At 46.8% G+C, this 25,887-nt stretch overlaps 1 protein-coding gene across 1 annotated transcript in view; it reads left to right on the top strand.

The window, feature by feature from the left end:
* LOC126518108 (protein aurora borealis-like) overlaps nt 1-25,887 on the top strand; it is a 66,403-nt gene that overhangs the window by 29,679 nt on the left and 10,837 nt on the right. Inside the window, exons 7-10 of the mRNA XM_072285180.1 lie at nt 12,939-13,065; nt 19,430-19,499; nt 21,975-22,104; nt 23,647-23,709. Of these exons, the coding sequence (XP_072141281.1) occupies nt 12,939-13,065; nt 19,430-19,499; nt 21,975-22,104; nt 23,647-23,709 (390 nt within the window). The remainder of the gene's footprint in view (nt 1-12,938; nt 13,066-19,429; nt 19,500-21,974; nt 22,105-23,646; nt 23,710-25,887) is intronic.

Genomic DNA, 25,887 nt, shown 5'->3' with positions numbered 1-25,887 from the left:
TTAGGAAGGCTTCAACAGCGTCTTTCTTTGGCAAATAGCTGCGAATATTGGCTAGAAGAACCGCCAAAGTATGATAAGTCGGTGCGATGTATCTCCCGCAGGGTGGCTGTGGCCGGGGGCGTGGCGGCGACAAGTAAGCGGGTGACGGTTGCTATAATTGCACTTCCTGGACAGAATTTGTTTCGGAATTGTACATGAATTGTCTGCCATTCATGGTGAGCTTGTCGAATCGAATCTTAAAGTTACTGCTCCTTTCTCGGGCGTAATTGAAAAGCATTTTTCGGGCTGTTTGCACGCGTGTTGAATAATCATTCATGTTGAATAATCATCACGAATTGCGTAAGACGTATCTTTAAGCTTGGGTCCCGCTGATAGAATGTTTGACTTAACTTTGAAATGCCCGAATTTCACAACTACAGGGCACTTTTTGTCTGCCTGGAATCGCCCCAGCTGGTGCGCTCGCTCAATGTCGTCGGGATTTAGGTTAATGCCAAGTTTCTCTGAGCAAAAGGAAATAATCTGGGTCTCGGACTCTGCCCAGGTTTCGCCTTTATTATCCTTTATTCCGAAAAAAATCAAATTTGACCGGCGAAGGCGATTCTCGGCGTCATCACATTTGTTGGTAAGAGCTTGGATTTCCGTGGAGAATTTCTCAATGCTTGTTTTCAAGGCGCAAAGTCGTTCGATTGATTATTCTCGACAACTTTTTCCAGTGCGTCGACACGCGAAGACAGGCGGCCGACCAGACCTTCTATATTAGTTTGGGCAGCGCGGATTAGCGAAAGTTCTGCGAGAACAGTGGTTTGGGAGTGCTCCAGGCGGGACAGTGAGTGTGAAATTGAAACAAGCGATACAAGTTCGTCACCGTTAGAAGGTCCGGGATTCAGTTCCACATCCCCTGACATGACAAGCAAGAGAGATACCAAATTGACATTGAGGCAAAAATAACATGAAAAACGCAACAATCTGCGGTAACAATCAAGCAGGTCAGAGGGGCACGACACTGCGACCAAAAAAGGACTACTGGTTCGGAGGCAACTAGCGAGAGGGAGGTAACTAACCTGCGCAAAAAGGAGCGGTTTCATGACCTCGTTCGTCGCAGCGGCATGCCCCGAATGGCCCCAGAACGGAAGCGGTATTTGTAGGCAAGGCAAAGCTGCTGAGGTGGCAGTACTGCGTGGTTGCCAGGCGAAGAACTCGACTGTAGCTGGATGCGGAGGATTCAGTCTGTCTTCTGCTGCTCGGTCGCCATCCACAAGAGGCTGTGTAGCAGCGTCATCGGGTTGACCAGCGGTGGCGGGATCGATGAGGCCGAAACCGGAATGTAGCGGAGCAAGGGTGCATAGCAGGAAAGCCTGCGCAAAAAGGAGCGGTTTCATGACCTCGTTCATCGCAGCGGCATGCCCCCATGGAGAACTGCATGGCAGCTGTGATAAAAGAAACCCAAGAGAATTTGATAGCCGTTGGCTGCCCGTGTTACCTCGTCAATGTTGCGGCCAAGAAAGGTGCCGCCTGCTTACCTGCGAAATTTGATGAGGTGCTCGTGGACATCTTCTACTTTTTCGGAAAGAGCGCCAAATGAAAAGACAGGCTTGTTGAACTTCAAGAGATGCACAATGCAGAGGTGCGAAAAATTTTGAAGCACGTGCCGATGCGGTGGCTATCGCTCTGAAAGGGCCAGGCCAGATTGCTGGAGCAATCGCAGCCTTTGGTGAGCTTCTTTCTAAACGAGACAAAGCCAAAAAACCAGCAGTCTCCATCCTTTCTAGGGTCGTACCAGAACCCCAAGGGAGCTAAAGCTTTGGGAGAAGATAAGCGGGATGAAGTCCAGAAAGATCTCCAAAAACAGAAGGAGCCACGAGGCAAGATGGATGCAACCCTGGCAAAGAGAGTGAAGCTTTCATTCAAGGGCACTGGACATGTCTGCTTTACCTGTGAGGAGCGGCTGTTCTACATCCTGATCTTTGACATCAACTTGGCGTATGGCCATTTCTTGAAGAGTGTAATCCCTGTTTTTGAAAGTCAACTACTAACTTCGATCCCAGGCACCTCAAGTTCATCTGCACCAGTCTGTCTTAGGGCAGCCCCTAAAGGGCCTTATGGCTAGGTTTATCGACCCCTCCGCCATGAAGGCCTGTGCTTCACCATTAGAGGTCCCCTGCCAAAGAACCTAAAAGTCAATGAAGATCTGGTCCTTGGGAGCACATGATCTGCTGTGCTGGGCTGCCTACCAGCGACAGCCTTTTTTTTTTCTGCTTTTCGGCAGTACTTTGCTGTGGCATGCAACTACATATGGTAGAAATTTCCACCGGAAGATGAAACCTTGAAGAAAGCAGGAGTCACCAATTTGAAGTTTTTGAGCAGCGTATCCTTTAAGAGCCTTTTTTTCTTCATTGAGTCCTTCCTGCTACTTCTGTCCCAGAATAGGTCTTGGATGCCCTGGAAGTGGAATTTGCAGGGCTGCATGCACATGATGTTTCTAAGGAGATCCTAAACGAAGAGAGGATCGATGTTCAGTGGTCAGAAGTGAGAAGAATCGCTAGCATTTATGGAAGAGTGAAGTTTGGCAGAACGGCAAAGGTGATGCTGCAACTATTTGCCAGTCCACACAGCAATGCTGAATGTGAGCGGATCTTTAGCATTGTTAAGAAAACGAGAACCGTATTCCCGTCTTCGCTTTCCAACCAGACTCGGCGACCTCCTCATGGTGAAAGGTCGCCAATCCAGACATTGTTTTGAGTGGACCTGTTCTGACAGGTTTTTTAAGCTCGTGAAGCCTGCGACTGCCAGGTCCCTTCACAAGTAAAGAATTTTGGCCCCTCTCCGCAGCAAGCACCAGGAGTCCAGACACTGGTCTTCATGACCCCACGTGGAAGAGTTTCTGACGATGCAACAATGAAGAGATCAGTTCGAAATAAACTAGGAGGCCTAAACCCTCGCCTCTTTCGGATGTCAGTCTCAATAATTTCCGGATTGATAAACTAAACATTGTTTTTTTACCTCCCTCTGCGTGGCGGTCGCCCAAATTTTCATGTTGCTAGGTTTGCAGGTACACTACAAGTAAACATTGATATAATATATTCAGTATACCAAAATTCTTTATATAAGTACAGTCTAACCTCGTTACAACAAAGCTGCATCTGACCTCAAAATGGGTTCATTATATCCAGTATTCGTTATGTGCATATATCTGCACACAGAAACAGCAGCGAGGCTGTTTTTACTTATTTTCTTATACTCGATAATTTGTTATATCCATGTTCATTACACCGAGGTTCGACTAACATTTTATAACTTGTCTATAGAACACCGGGTATTTTGAACCTCGATATTTATTTATTTACCCTCAGAGCCTTTTCGGCACTAGAGAGGGGAGTGGGCTATACAACAAATAAGAAGGAAATAAATTACGAGCTTATACACAATATTTGCTAATTATACAGTGTTAGCTGAAGTATGATAAATACAGTAATAGAACAAGACATATAAAAGTAACATTAAATAAGAAAAAAAAAGGAAAACACGAACAGTAGTTTGTACAAATGTTTGCTATTCTACAGTGTTAGCTAGTGCTTTTCGAAAATCATTATTGTTATTAATGGAAACAATTTCGGAAGGAAGTTCATTCCAACCTTTCGATGTACATGGCAAAAATGAGTGTAAAAAATCTGTTGTTACATGCACGAATTCGAACTTTAATGAAAGGCGGGAAATTCTTCTATGTGTTGCTAGCGGTTGAAGACCCACATTCGATTTCATTGAAGACACGCTTGCACCAAGGTTGTAGTTCCAAAGAATAATATGAGTGGCATTGTTTTGGATTAGTTCGAGGGAATGTATTAGGTTTTCGTGAAAAGGGTCCCATATAGCTGCAGGGTATTCTAATTTTAGCTGTAGCAGGGTTTAAAGGAATTAAAGTTAAAGGAATTTTAAAGGAGAGGGAGCACGAGAAAAGTTACAGCAAAGTATCCCAGCCAGCGGTTGGCTTGGTTAATTATATATCCGACATGATGATTCCACGTTAATTTAGATGTTATATGCAATCCTAAGTATTTATATAAACTTGTCGATTCTAAAGCAATGTTATTCAAGTAGTACATAGGCAGGTTATCGCTAGATCGGGACACTCAGAAATTTGCACTTGTAAATGTTGAGTTCCATTCGCCACAATTGGCACCATTTGCTGATGTTATTAAGATCAGCCTGAAGCAGGGTGATGTTGTGTTCGTTATTTAATTCTCTGAGGATTACACAGTGTGCAAATAAATGTATGTCAGAAGTTATTGCTGAAGGTAGGTCATTAATATAGATAAGGAATAATAGAGGTCCCAGAACAGAGCCTTGTGGAACACCGGACGTCCCTATGAGGCGAGTCATGACCATAGCTGTTACGAACTGAACGGTTAATGAGAAATTACTCAATCCATTTTAGAACGTTATGATCGAGGTTTCATTTGCTTAGTTTATAAAGTAAAAGTTTATGACACACTTTCTCAAAGGCTTTCGAAAAATCTAAAAAGATGCAATCGGCAAGAGAAGAACAGTCACGTATTTGGTGAAGTTTGTGAGTAAATGTTAATGATTGTGATTCACATGAGAATCATTTTCGAAAACCATATTGTGATGGCAAAAAATAAGAATGATTCAAGAAAATCCGCAAGTTTAGCAAAAATATTTTCTAGCAGTTTGCAGCAGGTACTGGTTAATGATATTGCGCGATAATTTGTAGGTGATGTATTGCTGCCAGATTTATGCAAAGGAATTATTTTTCCTATTTTACATTCTGACAGAACAGTAGATGTGTTGAGTGACTGTTGAAATATTTTGCTCGATATAATGGAACTATAAGAGCAGGTGTTTTTCAGAAATTTAGCAGTGATGTTATCAAAGCCGGGTGACGAATGTATCTTCAATGAATCTATTAATCGAATAACTCTGGGAACTTCAACAGTCATTGGAGGCATAGTTAAGAAGTTAGTCATTCAAGACAGGTAGTCGAATTTCAGCTGTACACGAGAAATTTTCAACAAAGTTACTATTCAGGAGAGTTGCGCATAGGCTTTTTGGAACAGGCTTACCAGAGCAATTGTTAAGAGTGATAGAATCATCGGAAGGTGGATGTATGACGTGCCAAAGCTTTTTACGTTAGTTATCGGAATAGATGGTAATGTGGTTGATAAGAATGATTCTTTAGCGCATTTCAGTGCGGCTACATAGGCGTTAGATGCTAATGTGTAGGCTTTCCAACATGAGTCAGTGGGTGATTGCTTTGCGGAACAATACAGTCGTCTCCTTTTGTTGAACAGTTGCCTAAATGATTATTGTACCAAGGTGCGTGCGGGTTGCATGTTATAGTACGGGTTGGGATCTGTTTATTAATTAAGCGATTTACCTCTGCCGAAAACATATTCCAGTTTGAGTGCACACTACGATATTCAAAATCACTCCAGAATATGTTAAGAAATAGACTCGGCTCATTATTTATTGCTTCAAAGTTAGCTCTCTTATAGTCTAATTATTTTTTTTACTCTTCGGAAGTGTGAGAAACAGAGTATTAAAGTGAATATTTAGCAATAAGTGGTCACTAACACTGGGTAAGTAATGGATGGCAGAGGCATAATCGGGACGATTGGCTCGAACCTCCTTATAACGAAGTTGATGAAGGAGCCGACATTACTTTCTTATATCCGTTAATTCGTTATATCCAGTTGCTGCTTACTGCAATACATGCCCAATGGGGTGCACAACTGGAAACATGGAAATCAGAAGACAGCTTCGCGGCCTGCGGAACCCCTACATGGCCATGCATGTGATGAAATTTGAATAAAACAGCAAGGTAATCTTTGGCATGTGCAACACGCGACTTAGCACCTGACGTGACAGCCTTGAGATAGCTGCCTTCTGTTCCACTGTGGTGGTCTTTTGCATTCGAATTCGACTTGGCTCGTCGGGGTCGAGCAACACGGCGCACACAACACAGTACCCTGCTGTGTGATCGAGGAGGCAAGTGAACTTCGTCTCGCTCACTTGGCCCGGTCGGACTGTGGCCTCCTAGACTGCACCGATGCCAGTGCAGTCTCGGGGGGGCCCCGCCCAGCCGCCAGTCAACACGGCGAGCCGCAATGAGATGGATCAGTGAATGCACGCCCAGCCCGGGCATGACCCCCAAGCTTGCACCGGGAGATCTGAGGCCAGACTCAGCTGCGGCTGCTGGTGCGCCGTAGAGAAAGAGATGTGAATGCACTAATCCTTCACACCGCCGCACGTAGCCGTGCAGGCTTGCGCGTAACCCCCCCCCAAGATTGCGCCGTGGAGATCTCTGAAGCCAAGAACAGCTGCGCCTGCCGTGTGGCACGCAGTAGAAGTGAATCGACTAATATTTTGCAGCACCGCGCACAGCCAGTGACTCGAAAGAGAGAGAGGATAGTGGAGAACTGTGATAGTGAGCTGCTGCTTGTGTGCAGGTATGCAGCTATGTGCAGCAATGAGAAAGACCAGTGTTACTTAGAAAGACCAGTGGTACTTGAAAGTGTATTTGATGCGGGGACTCGGGAGCTTTGAACTGCCATGCTGAACGAATGCTGAACCCTGCAGAAAGCGATGTACTCGATGCGCAACGGTCAGGTATTTTTTCCTCTGATACGAATAAAGTTCCCTTTATCAATTGGCAGGACAATATCACTTCTCCAAAACGAGGTGTCGAATATATAGATCTTTGTGCAGATTTCAAAGGGAATTTCATTTACTTCCTTATCCATTGTTTTGTTATATCCCATTTTGTTATAACCAGGTTAGAGGGTTTAACCAAATGCGTTTAATAATGGAATTTCACTGCCGCTGCGTCCACTTTGTGCACTGTTTGGGTGCACTTCGCGCACTGTCTCCCTGTGCATTTAGTGCTGGAGGTTGCATAATCTTGACTATTGGAGACATGTTCAAGCGAGAGGCAGACCAAGCATTCGCTCCTGCATCGCCCTACTGCGAGTGAAACTACCAGCCGCACGAGCGGAGCAAATGCAAAAGCGTCTCTGACTTCACTTTTTACAGCTGATGTTAAGGTATCGTCTGGACTGTATGAAATCCTCGTAAGAAAAACCCATCGGTGGCGACTGTACTCATTTGCATAAAAAATCAAATTTCATTATATGTAGCGAAGTTTCGACATAACTAAGCAAATTACCGACTGCGTTATATTGAGGTTTAACTGTACCAGACTATGGTCCTGCCTTATTAGCAGTGGGAATGCTGTTGACGTAATGAGGATGTCTCATGCAAAATCTGCGAGTACGCATTGATAGTGACACGTGTGCAGCGCCTTCCTGCAGACATTCGCAAGCGTCGTACGCCGAGAACGAGCCCAAGCGCTATTAGAAACCCGGGTGCAGCTACCTAATGAGACAACCGCGATCTTCACGGAGGAAATGAGCCGTCTATTCCGCCACGCCGACCCTGAAATGCCTGAGGAGAAGAAAGTCCGCCTGCTCATGCGTGGTGTGAAGGAGGAACTTTTTGCCGGAATGGTACGAAGCCCACCGAAGACCGTCAACGAGTTTCTTCGTGAGGCCACCAGCATTGAGAAGACACTTGAGATGCGAAACCGGCAATTCGACCGCCGCACCAACTCTACAAACTATGCCGGAGTTCAATCACTGGCCTCCGACGACCTGCGCGAGGCTATCAGGGCAGTCGTACGAGAGGAGCTTCAGAAGATCTTCCCGTTGTCGCAGCCTCAAGTGGCCTTGATCGCTGACATCGTCAAAGATGAGGTTCAGCGGTCGCTTAGAGTTCCGGAGGTGCAACCTCAATTACCGCAACCCCAGCCAGAAGCGATGACCTACGCCGCTGTCGCACGCCGTCACGGTCCTCCTCCGCGACCGCGCCAGGACCCTGTAACGCCGCAATTCCGTCATCCGCCGCCAGCACGCCCACCCGTCGCTCAGCGCACCTACGCAAGGAAGACAGACGTTTGGCGCGCTCTTGACCACCGCCCGCTCTGCTACCACTGCGGAGAAGCGGGTCACGTCTACCGATGATGTCCATACCGAGAGATGGGACTGCAAGGTTTCACCGTCAACGCTCCGTGCCCGCAGCCCCGCGATATCGCTGACTACCTCGCGGGTACTCAGTGGAGCTCTCGATGACCGTTGCGTTCGCTATCACCAGGCCGCTACCTGTCGCCACAGCGCCGACCATACACTGGCCCAGCCCAGGGCCGGTCAGCGAGCCCATATCCGGAAAACTAAAAGCAGCAACCGATGGAGGTGCGGTTGCTGTTCGTCGAACTGACGAAGATCCTCCGCCGCTGACGAAGGCACCGAAAAAACTACCTCGACAACATAACGACACGCCGCCGTCCCGACGAAGTCTGGAAGCAAAGAATGCGACGACGAAAGACAACCTGACGATGTCACATACCAGCGACAGGTCAACGCTACGCAGTCGTGATCCAATGCCAAGACCGAACTGCAATGCCAGACAAAGAACCACCGACCTCGACGTGCTTCTCGACGGCCACGCAGTCACCGCCTTAGTCGACACAGGGGCTGATAACTCCGTCATGAGTGGACACTTCGCCGCCCAGTTGAAGAAAGTTAAAACTGCATGGGAAGGCCCTCAAATTCGGACCGCTAGGGGCACCTCATAACGCCGACTGGAATGTGCACAAGAATTACCATTCATGACCGGACTTACCCTGTCACCTTCGTTATCCTCCAACAGTGTTCACGAGACGTCATTCTCAGCATGGACTTCCTGGACCAACACGGCGCAGTCATCGACCTGAAGTCGAAGTCAATAACACTGTTGGAAGATCATGCGATACCGCCGGAGAGCCTTCCTAGTCACCGCACCTTGAGTGTGCTCGAAGATCAAGTGAGCATCCCGCCTCGCTCGAGCATTGTTATTTCGGTCCGCACCGAAACACCCGCTGACGTAGAAGGCGTCATTGAAGGCGACCAACGTCTACTGCTCGACCGTAAAATCTGCGTCGCAAGAGGGATCGCTCGACTGCACGGAGGAAACACAAAGGTGTTGCTGACAAACTTCAGCCAGGAGTTCAAGCACATCAACAAGGGCACGACGATCGCATACATCGAGGAAATTCTGGAAAACAGCAATGCGTTTGTCCTCTCGGATTCTGCCGCATCTACCCCGGCGACCGTAGTTCCCGAGCCAGACTTCGACATAAGTCCAAGTCTCCCCACGATTAAGCAACAACAGCTCAGAAGTCTACTTCGACGATAAAAAGAGTGCTTTTCGACGTCATCAAGGATTCGATGAACCCCAGTTGCAAAGCATCGCATAATAACCGAAGAGTGCACTCGACCTCTCCGCCAGAGCCCATGCAGAGTTTTGACGTGAGAATGTGAAGCTATAAGGCACCAAGTCGATGAAATGCTGCGCGACGACATCATCCAGCTGTCCAAAAGCCCGTGGGCATCTCCTGTAGTCTTGGTGAAAAAGAAGGACGGAATCCTACGTTTCTGCGTCGATTATCGTCGTCTGAACAAGATCACAAAGAAGGACGTATACCCCCTCACACGGATAGACGACGCATTGGATCGGCTCTGCAACGCTAAATACTTCTCGTCGATGGACCTCAAGTCTGGCTATTGGCAAATAGAAGTCGACGAAAGAGGTCGCGAAAAGACTGCCTTCATCACCCCAGACGGCCTCTATGAGTTCAAGGTTATGCCATTCGGACTGTGCTCGGCGCCTGCAACGTTCCAGCGCGTGATGGACACGGTTTTAGCAGGATTGAAGTGGCAGACCTGTCTCGTTTACTTGGATGACGTCGTCGTCTTCGCCGGAAATTTCTATGATCACCAGAGGCGGCTTGCGACAGTACTAGAGGCCATCAAGTCATCAGGGCTCACTCTGAAGCCGGAAAAGTGTCGCTTCGCTTACGATGAGCTTCTGTTCCTGGGCCACGTAATCAGCAAATCTGGAGTCCGCCCAGACCCGCAAAAGACAGCTGCCATCGCACAGTTCCCGCAACCCATCGACTAGGAGGCAGTGCGTAGATTCCTTGGCATATGTGCCTCCTACAGGCGCATTGTCAAGGACTTTTCACGCATCGCTGAGCCGTTGAAGCGTCTAACTAAATGTGATGTTGAGTTCAAGTGGGAAACGCCGCAGTCCGACGCATTTGAAGCACTCAAACGACGCATGCAGTTGCCGCCGGTACTTGCGCACTTCGACGAATACGTCGATAAAGAAATCCATACTGACGCCAGTAGTCTAGGCCTCGGTGCCGTTCTAGTCCAGAGGAGAAACGGAGTCCAACAGGTGATAGCTTATGCTAGCCGGTCGCTGTCAAAAGCGGAAGGCAACTATTCTACGACCGAAAAGGAATGCCTCGCCATCGTTTGGGCTACAGCTAAATTTCACCCTTATCTATATGGCAGGCCATTCAAAGTCGTCAGCGACCATCACGCGTTGTGTTGGCTAGCGAATATAAAGGATCCCTCAGGACGACTGGCGCGGTGGAGCCTCAGACTACAAGAATACGACATCACTGTAACCTACAAGTCCTTACGAAAAACTCCGATGCCGACTGCCTATCATGCGCCCCCATTGACCCGCCGCCGCAAGATGACGAGAATGACGACGCATTTCTTGGAATGATAAGCGCGGAAGACTTCGCTGAACATCGACGGGTAGACCCGGAGCTAAAAGGCCTCGTCGAATATTTGGAAGGGCACACTGACGTTGTCCCCAGGGCATTTAAGCGCGGATTATCTTCCTTCACGCTTGAAAACAATCTACTCATAAAGAAGAACTTCTCACCAGTCCGCGCCAACTACATTCTTGTTGTTCTATCGGCGCTGCGTCCAGAAGTACTGCGTGCCCTACATGACAATCCAACCGCCGGGCACCTCGGCTTCTCCCGGACGCTATCGAGGATACAAGAAATGTATTACTGGCCGCGCCTAACAGCCGACGTCGCCCGTTATGTCAAGACATGCCGAGATTGTCAGCAATGCAAGACACCACCGACAAGGCCAGCAGGACTACTACAGCTGATCAAGCCTCCTTACCGACCTTTTCAGCAGATCGCGATGGACTTGTTGGGACAGTTTCCGACATCAACTTCCGGAAATAAGTGGATCGTCGTGGCGACGGACTATCTCACCCGCTTCGCTGAAACTAAAGCTCTACCGAAAGGCAGCAGCCGAAGTGGTGAAATTTTTCGTCAAGAACATCCTGCTGCGACATGGCGCTCCAGAAGTCATCACCGACAGAGGAACGGCTTTTACTGCAGAGCTCATGCAAGCCATTCTGCAATACAGCCAGACAAGTCACAGGAGGACAACTGGTCTCACGGAGCGCCTGAACAAGACCCTCGCCGACATGCTTGCAATGTACGTCGACGTCGAACACAAGACCTGGGATGCCGTCCTGCCGTACGTAACATTCGCTTACAACACGGCGGTGCAAGAAACAACACATATTACGCCGTTTGAGCTGGTTTACGGCAGGAACCCGACGACGACGCTCGACGCCATGCTGCCGCACGTCACTGACGAGGAAAATCTTGACGTCGCTACCTATCTCCAGCGCGCCGAAGAAGCCCAACAGCTCGCACGCCTGCGGATCAAGAACCCGCAGAAGACCGACAGCCGACACTACAACCTCTGACGACGCTTCGTCAAGTACCAGCCCGGCGACCGTGTTTGGGTATGGACCCCGATACGCCGACGAGGACTCAGTGAGAAACTACTCCGACGCTATTTCGGACCCTACAAGGTCATCCGACGTATTGGCGCTCTGGACTATGAGGTCGTGCCAGACGGCATTTCGCATTCACAACGGCGCTGCGCACGATCTGAAGTTGTGCACGTGGTGCGCCTTAAACCTTTTTACGGACGCTGACGAGCTTCCTTATTTTTGTTGTTTTCTTTGCTACGAGTGCTTTTGTTTATTACTTTGTTTGCAGCATTGGGTGGATGCTTTTTAAGAGGGGGGTAATGATACGTGTACTTAACTTTATCGGGCGACCTGGTTTCGCCGCCTAACAAATGTTATCGCACAGTGCAGGACGCGCCTGCATGTAAAAGAAGTTTCTGGAAAGTTATCGATGGTTCCGTCCACTGTCTTTCACCGCAACTTGTGTAATCTGATCTCATCTATGTGCGACGCGAATAGTGTAGAACTTTGTGGAAGACACGCGGGTCCCAGCGGTTAATCTGGAACATTCGACGACCGATCTATAAAAGCCGACGCGCTTGACACGCTGATCAGATTTCCGACGGTCGCCGACCGTGTTCGCCGCTATCATTGTGCTATATGTGTAGCCTGTTTTGTGGGCACAGGTTTGCCCAATAAAAGTTAGTTTTGTCGTTCACAGTATTGCTACTGTGTTCTTCAACGTCACCACCACGTGACAATAGCAAAATTTGTTGCTGGGATTGTATTACGCTCTTGTAGCCTCTTTTTCCTCCAAGTTTTTGTGATACGTCAGTCACATTTTTCTTTCTTTTATTTGTTTTTATTCAGTACAAATGGAGGAGGCCTGGATAACAGCTGCATAAACGCAGCTTGAGGTGCCCTTGACGCCTGACGATGGCAGGAGAGCGAGTCATGCAATACAGAAACAAATATTACATTTTAACAAAACATGTCTGGCAGACAGGAGGATACTGTCAATTGAAAGGTCTGAGCAGGCACATGACATATAATAACATGTTAGAATAAAGATTGCACAAAATCTGTGAGCTGACATTTTATAATTCGTTCAATGTTACCACCGGATATCAATGCTTAAGCATTGATAGTACAGACAGAGACCAATAGCTCAAATTTTGTTAGGCACCTCGCATCAGCAGAGTAAGGAGTGTCCAAGCTAGAATGTGTGTGCATGTGTGTACATGGCTACTTCTTAAAGGCATGCAACAGGTGAGGTTGTTTTCAAAGTAAGGCATGTTGTTGCTTTGCAGGCGAGTACTTCACCTTCCATACGGCTCAGGACAAGCAGACGGCCAGTCAAGCAAACAACTCCCGCGACTCCCTTCGGCGCAAGCTTTTCTGCAATGCAGTGGAGGGGAAAGTTAACTATCCCGAGAGGTGGGTGGACGTGCAGTCGCTGGCCAGGCATGTTTAACCCTGTAATGCCCAAGTGCAGTTTCATACCAAGGAAATTTGGAATTTAGTTACTCTTGTTTTTGGCCACGAAGAGTTCATTTGCACAATGAAACAAAGTGCTAATTGAGTTATAACTCAATTGGTATATTAACTAATTGGTTTGGGTAACTGTCCAGTTTAAAATTTTGTTTGCAAAGAAACGGCAGTGGACCAGTTGCACCTGGTGGCAGCAATGATGATGGTGATTATAGCTTGTCCTTTGCAATGGGCGAGCACTGCGCAGTGTCCTGACCGGAAATTTAATATATAAATTAAACAACAAAACAAGAAGGTGACGAAATAAAGCAGTGGTAACCTCGCAGTGTGCACATTTATATCCAGTGTGTCATCACGGCATAAACAAACGCAGAGCGTGCGGGACATGCTGATCCATAATCGCAGACTAGCCAAATCCACATGTGAAGACCTCGATGATGCTTTGTGCTTGTCTACCGGACACATGATCGCACGTGCACAGTGTGTGTTGCAGTTGGACCGTCTGCTTTGACTGACTAGCTGACTTTTATTTCCTTCTTATGAAACAAAGTTTGCACACACTGAGTGGACCCTTAGCCCTAGGTTGGTTTGGGTCTCAAAAAAAAAAAAAAAAAAATATTTTTACAACGGCAGTTTGAACAGGGTAAACAGCATTGAACAAAATCAAATACACAATCATTAAATATCCAATCAGCAGTTCATCACCAACTTGCTGCCAAGGTGCCGCCTCCAACCAATAAGTGTAAATTTTGATGCTACCAGATAAGGCTGCAATTATTGCCCAGGTTGAAAAGGGCTAGAAGATGGAGATGACCCGCCATGGTTGCTCAGTGGCTATGGTGTTGGGCTGCTGATCCCGAGGTCGCGGGATCGAATCCCGGCCACGACGGCCGCATTTCGATGGGGGTGAAATGCGATAACACCCATGTACTTAGATTTAGGCACACATTAAAGAACCCCAGGTGGTCGAAATTTCCGTAGTCCTCCACTATAGTGTTGCCTCATAATCAGAAAGTGGTTTTGGCACGTAAAACCCCATAATCTTTTAAGATGGAGATCGTTGATCAGTTTGGAATTGCCTGCAGTTCGCTGCCACAATTTTGTAGACAAAATTGTAGACACTTCTAGAAAAAATTGTAGCTTGGAAATGGTGTGGTAAAATGTGTCCGGCTGTGATTTTAAGCATGGTAGCTTCTTTGCTACACAGCAGGCATCATGCGCTGATTCAGTGGCACCAGAGGAACATTTTCCTGAATACGCAATCGATAACAGTGCTACCGGAGCAGTGCCACCATTACCGTCATTGCCAACTAATGCATGGAGTAAACTTTGTGCTATGGGAAACGAAGTTTCAGATGGCTTCAGCGTCAACGAGTTCATTCATGCCGATGAAGACGTTATTGTGCACGAAGTGACTTAGTAGGCCATCATAAGTAATGTATCTGAAGCTGACGACGCCGAGGACCACCAAGAATCAAAACATCAAGGGAAGACGACGAATCGACGGGATGTGTTATTTGCCTTTGACACAATTTGTTCTTTTTTTTTTTTTTGGTAAGCTCAGTGATGATTTGGCAATGGACCACATTTTGCAGTGGAAGGCAAAGCTGTCAAGTTGCTGAAAGACAAGGCTCGGTGAAGTAAGCTTACCGACTTTTCGCAATAAATTTTTGTCTTGTGAGCTTTTTTCTTACCTTTTCTGTCTGTCTCGTGCCAGCGAAATTGCAGTGAAAGCGAATTTTTCCGTTTTTTCTGGCGATATTGTCATTGTGGGTTTCGACTGTATACCTAAATTTGGCATGTGACAATATTAAAAATATTTTCCGATAAAAAGCTTTTCAGGTGCTTTAGAATGTAGTATCAGAAGTTTCTTGAATGAAATTTTTGGTTTAACTGCCAGTTTTGAGCTGAGGTTTTGAGGTATAGGCAAATGCTGTCCTTATCAGGCTTCATAAAGTACAAAACATTTTGTACAAACTATTGTCAAGTTCCTTGCAATGCATGCTAGTTTCCTGATGGCAGTGGGAATAAATCATTAGTTTATTCAGCGGAGTCCTAGTGTTGTCAGTCTAGCCAAATCTCTTTGCTATTTTATATATATTGTCTGTACTTAGCATTTGGTGACTTACAGCCATAAGCCTTCTGGTTTATGGCTAGAGGTTTTTAGGTGTTAGCAAGTCAGCTTTGACTTTCACCCTGTGTAGTTGGAACACATTGTTGACACACCCATGAAAAAGGGGAAGGAAGTAGCAAAGAATACCACTTCTTGCTTATAGGGCAGTGCCGTATAATGCAATTTTTTGGTCAAATCTCTTCATTTTTCCCATGTTAGCATTGTACCCGGCGATTATAAAAGGTTCTGACCTTTTGCCATAACATTTGAATTACTTTCTCTCAAGTGTGCCGTTACCAGTCATTCGTGTTCCGCACGACGAGCTTTATAGGTGAAAAAAAAAAATACTTTTCTAGCACTTAGTTATGGTTTATGGAGAATTACCTCAAAATCCCAATCAACTTAGTAAACGAGTCAGAAAGGTGCTCCCCGGCAGATGGTTCATACTGGTGGCATATTCATTATTGATTTCCTCATCAGTTATTACCGCAGTGTGCCCAGGAGGAAGAATATAGACAGATTCGCGATGAGGTGTCCTCATCGCGAATCTCTCTTGTTTCAAAATTATCTTCAGCCTTTGGGTGATCCTTTGTTTGCAAAAACCTGAGCAAGGAATCTCTTCCTCTCAACAAAAAAGGACAAGTTCATGTGAAACACGAATTCTCGACTATGTTAGTGTCAATCAGATAGCATGTTTGGCACACCTATTACTACCTATACGCTCCCGAAATCGCAACCATTCTGCCTTGTGTCCTACATGTAGGGCACCGCTTTTTGAAGCATTGTAAGTGACAAAGCTTTTAAATACACATCGCACATATTGTGTCGTATGTGCATTTTGTCCATTATGGACAGGTACACGCAATCTTGCCAACAAGAAATTACATATTTGAATTAGTTTTATCTTTTTCTTCCGTGAGAAAGAGGCCTTCTCAATGCCTGCACGCCAACAATGTTGTTTTTATCGCACGAAAAGGTCTAAATACACAATTGCCAATTTTTTCACAAACGACAGTTAGGACCTCGTGTAATCAGGCTAGGAGCCTTAAGCATTTCTACTTGAAATGTGTGTAGTAATGGCCAAGAAAGCGAGTGCACTGCATGCAAGACACTAGGCATGTATTGGTTAAGTTTCTTGTGCTTAAATCGGTATTTAGAGGCATCAAACTCAGCATAGCATCATGTGACACATTGGGCATTAAAAGGTTAAAGGGCCCCTAAACCACCTCCACTATTTTTTAAACATTCCAAGTAAACACGCACATCGAGTTCAGAATGCAGTCGCGACCAACGATGCCAAACGCTGCCGGGCTATGCACTGTGGGTGCGCTATGAAATCAAAAAGGAATCCCGTGCTCCTCTCCAAGCCTTTCCGGTATTCCCAGCGCTCGTTGTGACTTCACCACGGTGCATCTGGTGATGTCACCAGGGGCAGACGCTCCTGATTGGTCGAACAAGAACCTATGACTTCTGTTTAGTCTGCTAGCAGATATGTACACTCCCTGCTTTTCCTCGTCGTGTTGGTCACTTGTACGCACTTGCGAATCGGTAAATACAGCCCGTATGCAACGAAAGTGCCAAATCGCTTGCGTTCCAGCACAGTCATGCTTAGCAGTCTGATTAGCTGTGCGAATAGAATCCGACAGTGTTTTGCGATGCCTAGAAGGCATCCGTGTGCGGTGCTTGGCTGCAAGAACGCCGGCTGGAAAAAACGAAGCGATGCGACACCGGCTGCCTCATGATGACACCCTGCGCTGGCTTGAGCGCATTGGAGTTCGGGTAGAATCAAAGGGCAGCGGCGGTTTATGTGTTTGCGGGTGCCACTTCGATGCCGCACGCGCACTTGCATTGACGATGCCATTGGCGTTGAACGGGCTAACAGCCAGTGGGCGAAAACAGCAGAACACACCAACCCATATCGTGGCCACAATCTCGGGAAGGAGGCGATGGTGGCTGTTCATCTCAAGTGGAGGTGCTTCGGCAGGGCGTGTCACCGTATGAGCCCATTATATTGGTGAGCCTTTCTAGAGGTCTGTGCAACACATGGTCCACAGCGGCACGCTTCGTAGGAGGACGGGCTGGCACAGCAGCATGACAGTGGGTAGCCAAAAGCGCGGAGTTGCGGTAACTGGAAGCGGACAGTGTTACGAAAAGCACGTTGGCCGATGATGTATGTCATGTGACATTTGGAGGAGTACTCAGTGAGGAGGAGACCAGCCGACGAACGGAGAGTAGTGAAGAACAAAATGAGCGAGGCCCGCATTTCGATAATCAGGCGCGTGTAACTCTGCTATTATGGCGCCATTTTGTTGAAAAATTTTCACGTCTACATGTTCGTTGCACACTTGTGCACAACTGCAGCATCACAACTAAATTTCGACCTCTGGGTGGTTTAGGGGCCCTGACATTACGCAGTCCATAGTTTCATGCTGTGTAGGAGCCCATACATTTCTACAGGCCCAGCTTCAGTTATTTCGATCCTAAAGTTGGCCTTTGCCGTATAGTTTAAACTTGACTGATCAGCATGCAGATCAGCACATTGGCCCGAATGCAAAGGGGACCTTAGTTGCGTACCCTTTAAGCAGCACTATCTGTATTGACAGAGCTTAGGGGACAGTGAATATGTCATCATCATCATCAGCCTGGTTACGCCCACTGCAGGGGAAAGGCCTCTCCTATACTTCTCCACCTACCCCGGTCATGTACTAATTGTCGCCATGTTATCCCTGCAAACTTCTTAATCTCATTCGCCCATCCAACTTTCTGCCGCCCCCTGCTACGCTTCCCTTCCCTTGGGATCCAGTCCGTAACCCTTAATGACCATTGGTTATCTTCCCTCCTCATTACATGTCCTGCCCATGCCCATTTCTTTTTCTTGATTTCAACTAAGATGTCCCTAACTCGCATTTGTTCCCTCACCCAATCTGCTCTTTTCTTATCCCTTAACGTTGCACCCATCATTCTTCTTTCGATAGCTCGTTGCGTCGTCCTCAATTTAAGTAGAACCCTTTTCGTAAGCCTCCAGGTCTCTGCCCCGTACGTGAGTACTGGTTATATGTCAAACACACAATATTCCCTGCTGAAAACGCGTACTTTCGGGCTACCATAGGATGATTTTCAAGCAAAAACTATGGTTCACATCGAATAATTACAGTATTTATCGAATCATAAACATGTTTCTTTTCCCAATGAAACTGGTCCGAAAGTTACTTGCATAGTGTAACCTGATAAAAAACAGCATTTACAACAGCCTACTAACAGAGCAAGCATTGTCACCATTGCCATCTAAAGACAGTGACTTGCATACTATGCTCAAAATCACCATCCCTGTTTGTCACTTTAACCGTTGACAACAGATGATCCTGCTTGCAACCTGCCCTCTTCTTGCCAAGCTGTTGTTTCTCCTGATCACTGGCGTGTTTAAAACACCCCATGATATATCGCCTGCTGTGCACCTTTCTGTGTCAGTACATTGCTTTTTGAAAGTGAGCATCACCAAAATTCTGCGGCAGTTTCACCAAGTTCCCTCTGGTGCTGCGGAAGACATTGCCAGCATGAAATGGTAAATGTATGACAAAATTTGTTGGCAAGAGTATAATAAATGCATGCATGTCATCGCTGCATCTGGCGTAACAGATGTTTGGGCAACCGATTGGATGGCGTGCGCACAGGTGGCATCACGCAATAGGGAAAGAGGAGGGTGCGTGCCAGCTTCAAGCACCCCCTCTGCAAAAGACACTTCCATGTCCAGCACGGTCGCTGGATCGATAGCTGTTGAAACAAAGTTGCAGCCAGGACACTAGCAATAGTGGGGGCTGCTAGAGAGTTTCAACTGGGACGTCATGATTGCAACAGGATATATTGTGGTGTGGCATTATTTGGCGTTGAGGTTGGCAGTGAGATTGCCTTGTCGTATTTCTGCTGATGTGCTCATAAGGTTTTGTGATTCACGGATGGCATGGGGACGTGCAGCAAGTCGCACAAAAAAAAGCTATCACTAACTTTTACAATCATCTTCGATGGTTTCTGCTGCATTTTACTCTCACTGTAAAGAATAGTTTAAGTAGGTTGTTTCCTGTGTGCTTACTTATCGCTCTGTGTTGGCTGTATTTACTATTTAGCATTGCTAAATTATGAATCGCAGCACTCTTGACCCATTAGCCTATCCTTGTCAAATTGACATCATTTGTGTTGCAGGCGGGAGAGCCAACGGCTAAGCGTGCTGATGGACGGCCCCATCAGGAGGCAATCTTCGACGCCCGTGCACGTGAGTCACCTGCCAGCTGCTGCAGCAGAAACAGTTTTATTCATTTGCAGTAGCATGAAGAGACATGAGGAGAGTGGTGTGGAATCAGACAGCAAATGGGGATAGTCGATATTTTAGTTGACATTAAGAGAAAAAAATGGAGCTGGGCAGGCCATGTAATACCGTATTTGCTCGCATAATGGTCGCATTCGCGTAATGATCGTACCCTGAACTTGCCGCAGCGATGTGTCGTGTGCCAAGTCTAGCTAATGATGATCACGCTTACCATCCATTGAATGCTGCGCAAACTACTCTTGAAGACATACCAAGTGGTCTGCACGCACCGAACATTAATAAGCAGATGCCCCATTTCATTCCTTTCATCACTTTCCGCACTTCGCAAAATTTAGTATCGGTAATCGTTAATATCGCGGACTTGCTGATATTAACGATATTGTTCATTACTGATATGGAAGAAACTGTTTCAATGCGCGTAATGTACTCGCGAGAAGAAAAATAATCGCGTACGGTGCATTCGGCTTGCTCCGCCGGCCGCCATTTTTGTTTTGGTGTCCCGCACTGACAGTGGCAGCGGCCTGCTTGTCATCCCCCAGCAAATGCGGGATGAAAAAAGAAAATGTTTCTTTTCGTGGGAAATTTACCCCACGTAATGATCACACCCCTGAACTTGCGTAAAATTTTTTGACAAGAAAGTGCGATCATTATGCGAGTGAATACGGCATGTAGGGTAGATAACTGGTGGACCATTAGAGTTACAGAATGGGTGCCAAGGGAGGGGAAGCGCAGTCCAGGACAGCAGTTTACTAGGTGGGGTGATAAAATTAAGAAATTTCAAGGCAGGTTGGAATCGGCGAGCGCGAGACGGGTAATTGGCTGCAGGGAGAGGCCTTCGTCCTGCAGTGGACATCAAAAATAAGCTGGTGATGAGGAATAGCATGAAATAAACAGATGCAGACATCTGAAATCTACAGCTTACCTTATAGAATGTGGCTTCCTGTAACTTCAGTCTTATGGAAACTCATTTTCTTCCAATGTTGTTTCGTAACCCTGAAACTATATTGAAAACTAACTTGTGAATGTGAAATTCGAAGGGTAACGATGTTGCAAGGAAGCTAGCTGTCAGGGCCATGCTAGGAGCCAGGGAAAAGAAAGTGATAGGCATGGCATTAACCTGGGCATTGCAAGAACAAGTTACAACATTCCAACATTGCCCACTAGAAGCTTTGCTGTTGAGCCACAGTGCTACTGTTTAATGACAACACGAAAACTTTAAATGGTATAGAGCTGTTTTGGACTGCCTGGCCTCCTGTCGCATCAGAGACCTCGTAATGACTGTGAATGAGAGTGGCTTGCCATGGCTGCCATTAGACCATTCCTGCTACATATGACAGGAAATGCAGGAAAAACAAACATGCAAGTAATTTACGCCATTTGATCTGCTTGCCATTTCATGGTGAGTGTCATCCACAGCCATGTGTTCTCTGCTGTTTAGTTTTAGTTTCAGCTGGAAACTAGCAGCTGTTTTGTATCGCTAACCATCATGTTTGTGGTGCTCCAAACTTGCTGCTGCCTAGGACTTGTCAGCACTAACCAGGGCTGCAAAAATGTCCTCAAATTGACTAGCATTCAATGCCACACAGGGCTACATAATTTTATTGTAAAAGAATGGACAGCTGGGCGAGTTTGTGCGGTAACATATTCTTGGTTTTTAGCGCAAAGGGATAGTGCTCGTCCTGTCTTCTTCTAGTCTTCGTCTGTGTCACTTCGTGTTAAAAACCACCCGCCGTGGTTGCTCAGTGGCTGTAGTGTAGGGCTGCTGAGCACGAGGTCGAGGGATTGAATCCCGGCCACGGCGGCTGTATTTCGATGGGGGCGAAATGCAAAAACACCTGTGGTACTTAGATTTAGGTGCACATTAAAGAATTCCAGCTAGTCAAAATTTCTGGAGTCCCCCACTACGGCGTGCCTCATAATCCGAAACTAGTTTTTGCACGCAAAACCCCATAATTAAATTTTGTGTTAAAAACGAAGAACACATAATTTCAGCTTGCAGGCACCAATTAGAAAGTACAAGCTATTCAAATTAATATAACATGTTTGGTGAGGGTCAATTTCAACTGCCTTTATTTGCACTTGATTCGCTGTTTGAAATTCTGAAATATTTGTACATTTTTTTTATGCGTAGCTATCCGTGTGCCCTTATTTAAATCAGCAGCTGCTAGTCAAGTCTGGAGCTCTGTACTGGACACTGTCAAATTTGGCTTATTGTCGAGTTTGCAATTGTGTCAGTTCTTATTGGCTCAAGATATCATCATGGTGGAATACGATGTGTGCGACATTACACCCCCGGTCTGTGTTAGTTGTTTTCCGTTACTTTCAAATCAGTACCAGTTCCAAGTGTTCCAAGGCAGCTGTTCAGATGCCTGTAGCAAAGAGGTTGAACAGCTGGCACTTGAGCTACCTTTTTGTGTGCAGATGGCACTGTGCTCGAGCCCTATTGGTGGCGGTGGCTTGCGCGCACGTTGCAGCCAGGGTTCGAGTCCAGAAGGTGAAGGCATGCAGCTGTCGCCCATCTGCCGGCAAGCACGCACCAAGCCATTGCTTGGTGAGTACTGGGCTTCGAAAATTTTACTTTCCTTTAGGTGCATTGGGCTTATTGTGTATCTCAATGGTTGGGGTCTGTGCCGTGGAGGGGTCCTCATCATTAATTTAAAATATCATTGCCAATTATTTGGACATTCCAAGCGCATTTCTGCCGTCGGCGTCGCCATGAGGTTCTGCATAAAGTCCAAGGGTGATAAAACCATCGCCGCGTGCCGTATGCTGTATGTGCGAGGGAAAATGTGTGAGGGTGAACCAGCGAACGAGGCAGAGGGGTCAGGCGAGACAGGAGGGGCATTCTCCTCCAGTGGCTGCTGCTAGGGTGCCTTGATGTCCTCCTCGCCTGCCACTCTGTACAGAGTGGAGACAACTGCGGTGTCTACTACGGTGTTCGCCACACGAATCATGGATGCCGTAGTAGATGCCTTTGGCGGACGCTGTAGGGATGCATTGCCGGTGCTCGTGCATATTGAAAGCGATCTGCGACGTGGCCAAAGTGGGTGCCTGCGCGGACCTCATCTTCAAAACGATCTGCAATTTTTGCAGAGTGCGCGTAGTGCCGGTTGCTTCGCATGCGCTGTGCTTTCGCCGTTTCGTTCGTGTTGAGGCGAGAGATGCATGAAGGTCAATTCGCTTGCTACTGCCACGATTCCTCATTGCAGAATTTTGACAACGAGTTTCCGCGCTCATCGAGCAAGATGTGTTCATGTTTACCGGTGCGCCCCTGACACAGTGCTGGTTAATTTGGTTAAAACACATTGGCGAGCTAGTTTGTTTGAATCCATGATAGAATGTGTAAGCGTGACTGATCAAGGGCATAGAATGAAGCAGACACACAAAGACAGCGCTGTCTCTGTGTGTTTTTCTTCCTATGTCCTCCTATGTCTTCCTATGAAAAAAGAGAAAGAGAGTGAAAGGGGGAGATACAGGCAAATAGAGATGAGCACAAAGAGACTGCGTACACTACAGAGCAGTAGGGGGTGGCGTTTTTACAGTCTGTCGTGAAGCCCCGCAGGCTGTAGGAACCTTAGTAACGCCAGTAAGGTCTTTAGCATGGATGTTCATAGCGTGCCTGTGAGGAAATTAACGTAAGCCAAATGCAGTTGTCTTCAGCTAGCCACAGTGCGCTTAGCCAGTGGACCCGTGGCGGCACCCTGTGGTGGCCATGGTATCTACGCCACGTAGCTGACCGCAGCTACCAATAGCAGCCGCATATGGGAATCCACTTTGTTACGAAATAAAGCATCCAGAAGAGAATGAGGAGCAGGCTTCTGTGAAAAGAGAGCGTTTAAGAGACAGGTGACTTCGCGCTCTGCTTGCGAGCTCCACGCGCCGCGTACGACCGCAAAACTTGGCTGAGATGTTCACAGCAGTATATGCAATCCATCGACTACGTTATTTCACCAAGCCCGAGGGATGGTTCAGCACCCCTTTAAAGTGAACTGAAAAGCTGTAGTGGTGCAAGAAAGTTTTTGCTCCATGGTTGGCATCACTGCACAGAGGAAGCCTATCAAAGCTTTTGCATCTCGTTTCTTTGCACATGCAGGAACCCCTCAGCAGCAACGGAACCTGAAAATACCCGAGCCCGAGGAATCTCTTCCCTCCACTGGTGAGCAAATGCTTGGCCGAGCAGGGCAGCACTTGTGTTGTTTTCAGTGCAGTCGTCCTATTATTTCCTTCTTTTTTCATTTAAGTGAAGCTTTATGTGCCTCTTCTGCCCATTTTTTGGGCGTAGGCAGCTGCCATCTTGCCGATTATACAAGTTGGGTCACTGAGTGTTGGCAAATGGAGTATCATAGTGAGTCACTGACGGACATCCACAGTCAACTGACATCCACTGCAAGGACATACATCTGCCAGGCTTGCGTTGAATACATCTAGCAAATGTTCCTCACATGATCGTTTGGAGACACTTTCCGTGTCCTGCGGACATCACTCGCCCGCATCGTGCGGACATGCTGCGTACATTTCATGGACGTGTCGGTGCCTCTTGTGCAGCGTTTGCTGTAACGAATATTTCCTTCGCAGCAGGTGCTGTGTGACAGATACAACTGGCAGGAGGCCCACGCACCAAGAATGAGATACATTGCAAGCACATGCGTGTGCAGATGCACGTGCAGAAGTGCGGTGTACTCCTCGATCTCCTTAGTCTTCTGCCAAATGGGAGTGCGATATTGAGCTGTCTGAAGTTGTCAAAGTAGTTGCACCTTTTTGAAAGTAAAATTTTCAAACTTATCTTGTCCCTAAATTGGTTCACGGATATTGGGACAGGATTTGGCGTCCCATGGACCAGTTATTTTCACTGGGGTGGATTGGCCTGAACAGACAGAATTGGACCACTGGGTATCTGGAGCTATGTTTGTGCCACTGTATACGTATGCAAACGTTCTTGGCCTATCTCCAGGAATGGGTGTGTTCTGAATAGACAAGCAAAAGAGGCATGAAGTGAAGAAATATGTGAACAGGAAATCTAAGAAGTCTGTTCCACAGAAGGGAAGAAGTCGGCGTCGAAAGCAGCTGAGTGTGGAAAAAGAACTGTAAGCATTGAGCAAGGATTGTTGAGCTACACAGACGTGAAGAACAAGAAGTGAAGGGAAGACATTTCGGTGAACATTAGGTAAAGTATCGCCAAATGCTGTTGTTATCTTAAATCTTAAAGACGCCCTGGAACACTTTTCTAACTTATCATAGTTTGGCCTGACTACAATAAAGGATGTCATCTTGTGAATCGCATGGCGCAAAATTTTTTCGAGTCCTTCTACTGTAAATGGAGTTATCACACCAATACCCAGTTTCCTCTTTCTTTTTGTCTCTGCTAGCACGCCGGAAGCTACGTAGCGCAGAAGCCAAGGGGGCAAAGCCCCGGCCAAAAGTTGAGTGTCGCGGCAGAGAAAGGGCTCGTTGTCACTGTAGTAGCCTATGCAACACAGCATGCCACTTCCATCTCGAAGGCCGTGCGCAACTGATGCAGCTACGTGCCGTGCAAGGATGAAAGATTTTTCGGTCTTTTTGGGACCGTAGACAAATATATTTTCGTTTGTTCGACTCAAAATTAGCAGTTACATATTATTGAGAATGTTCTCGCCATCGCGAGATCAACCAAGGCGTTGGTGGGCTAGCTGCTTTCGATATGATGCTGCATGACGACATTGTGGAAGTGAGAGCAAGCAATTTTTGATACGAGATTGTAAATTCCCTGCTGCATGCCGCACAGAATATTTGGCTGACATGTTCACAGTAGTCCCTATGGCAGATTGGCAATATTTTCTTGCTATGTTCAAAAAGTGTTTCAGGGCCCCATTATGAAACTGTAAAATGCAACTTAGTCAGTTTAGATTTAAATTTGCTCTATATTTACTTGGTTACTTGGGGGAATCCCATTAGGCATGGACTGCAGAAGTGCTCTGTACCATTCCCCAGGTGCACATTAAGCAATGCCTGGTGGTCATAGTTAATCCAAATCTCTCCATTTAAGTATCTCTTGCTAGGCCCTGTGCTGGTTTGGTGTTAGATACCAGCAACAATCAGTTGTTTAGACTGTGGCATGTCTTGAAAAATGTAGAGGAGATTGAATTGAGGAAAGGCAGAGAACATGTCCTGAGGCGACCCTCTGCTAGACTGTTGCTGATCTGCTTTGAGAGAAGTGGGGAAAGGGAGTGAGAGGGGTGATAATGGGCAGTAAGGTGTGAATGTACAGCTGAACCTTCATGTAAGCAACAACATATATAAATATATATGTGATAACACGCTAGATCTAAAACGTGTCTCGCTGACTTCGGCATCATAG

The sequence above is a fragment of the Dermacentor andersoni genome, chromosome 11 (genome assembly GCF_023375885.2).
Source record: "Dermacentor andersoni chromosome 11, qqDerAnde1_hic_scaffold, whole genome shotgun sequence".
Lineage (NCBI taxonomy): Eukaryota > Metazoa > Arthropoda > Arachnida > Ixodida > Ixodidae > Dermacentor > Dermacentor andersoni.
Note: the sequence above shows the minus strand (reverse complement) of the source record. Positions and strands in the feature narration are given on the sequence as shown.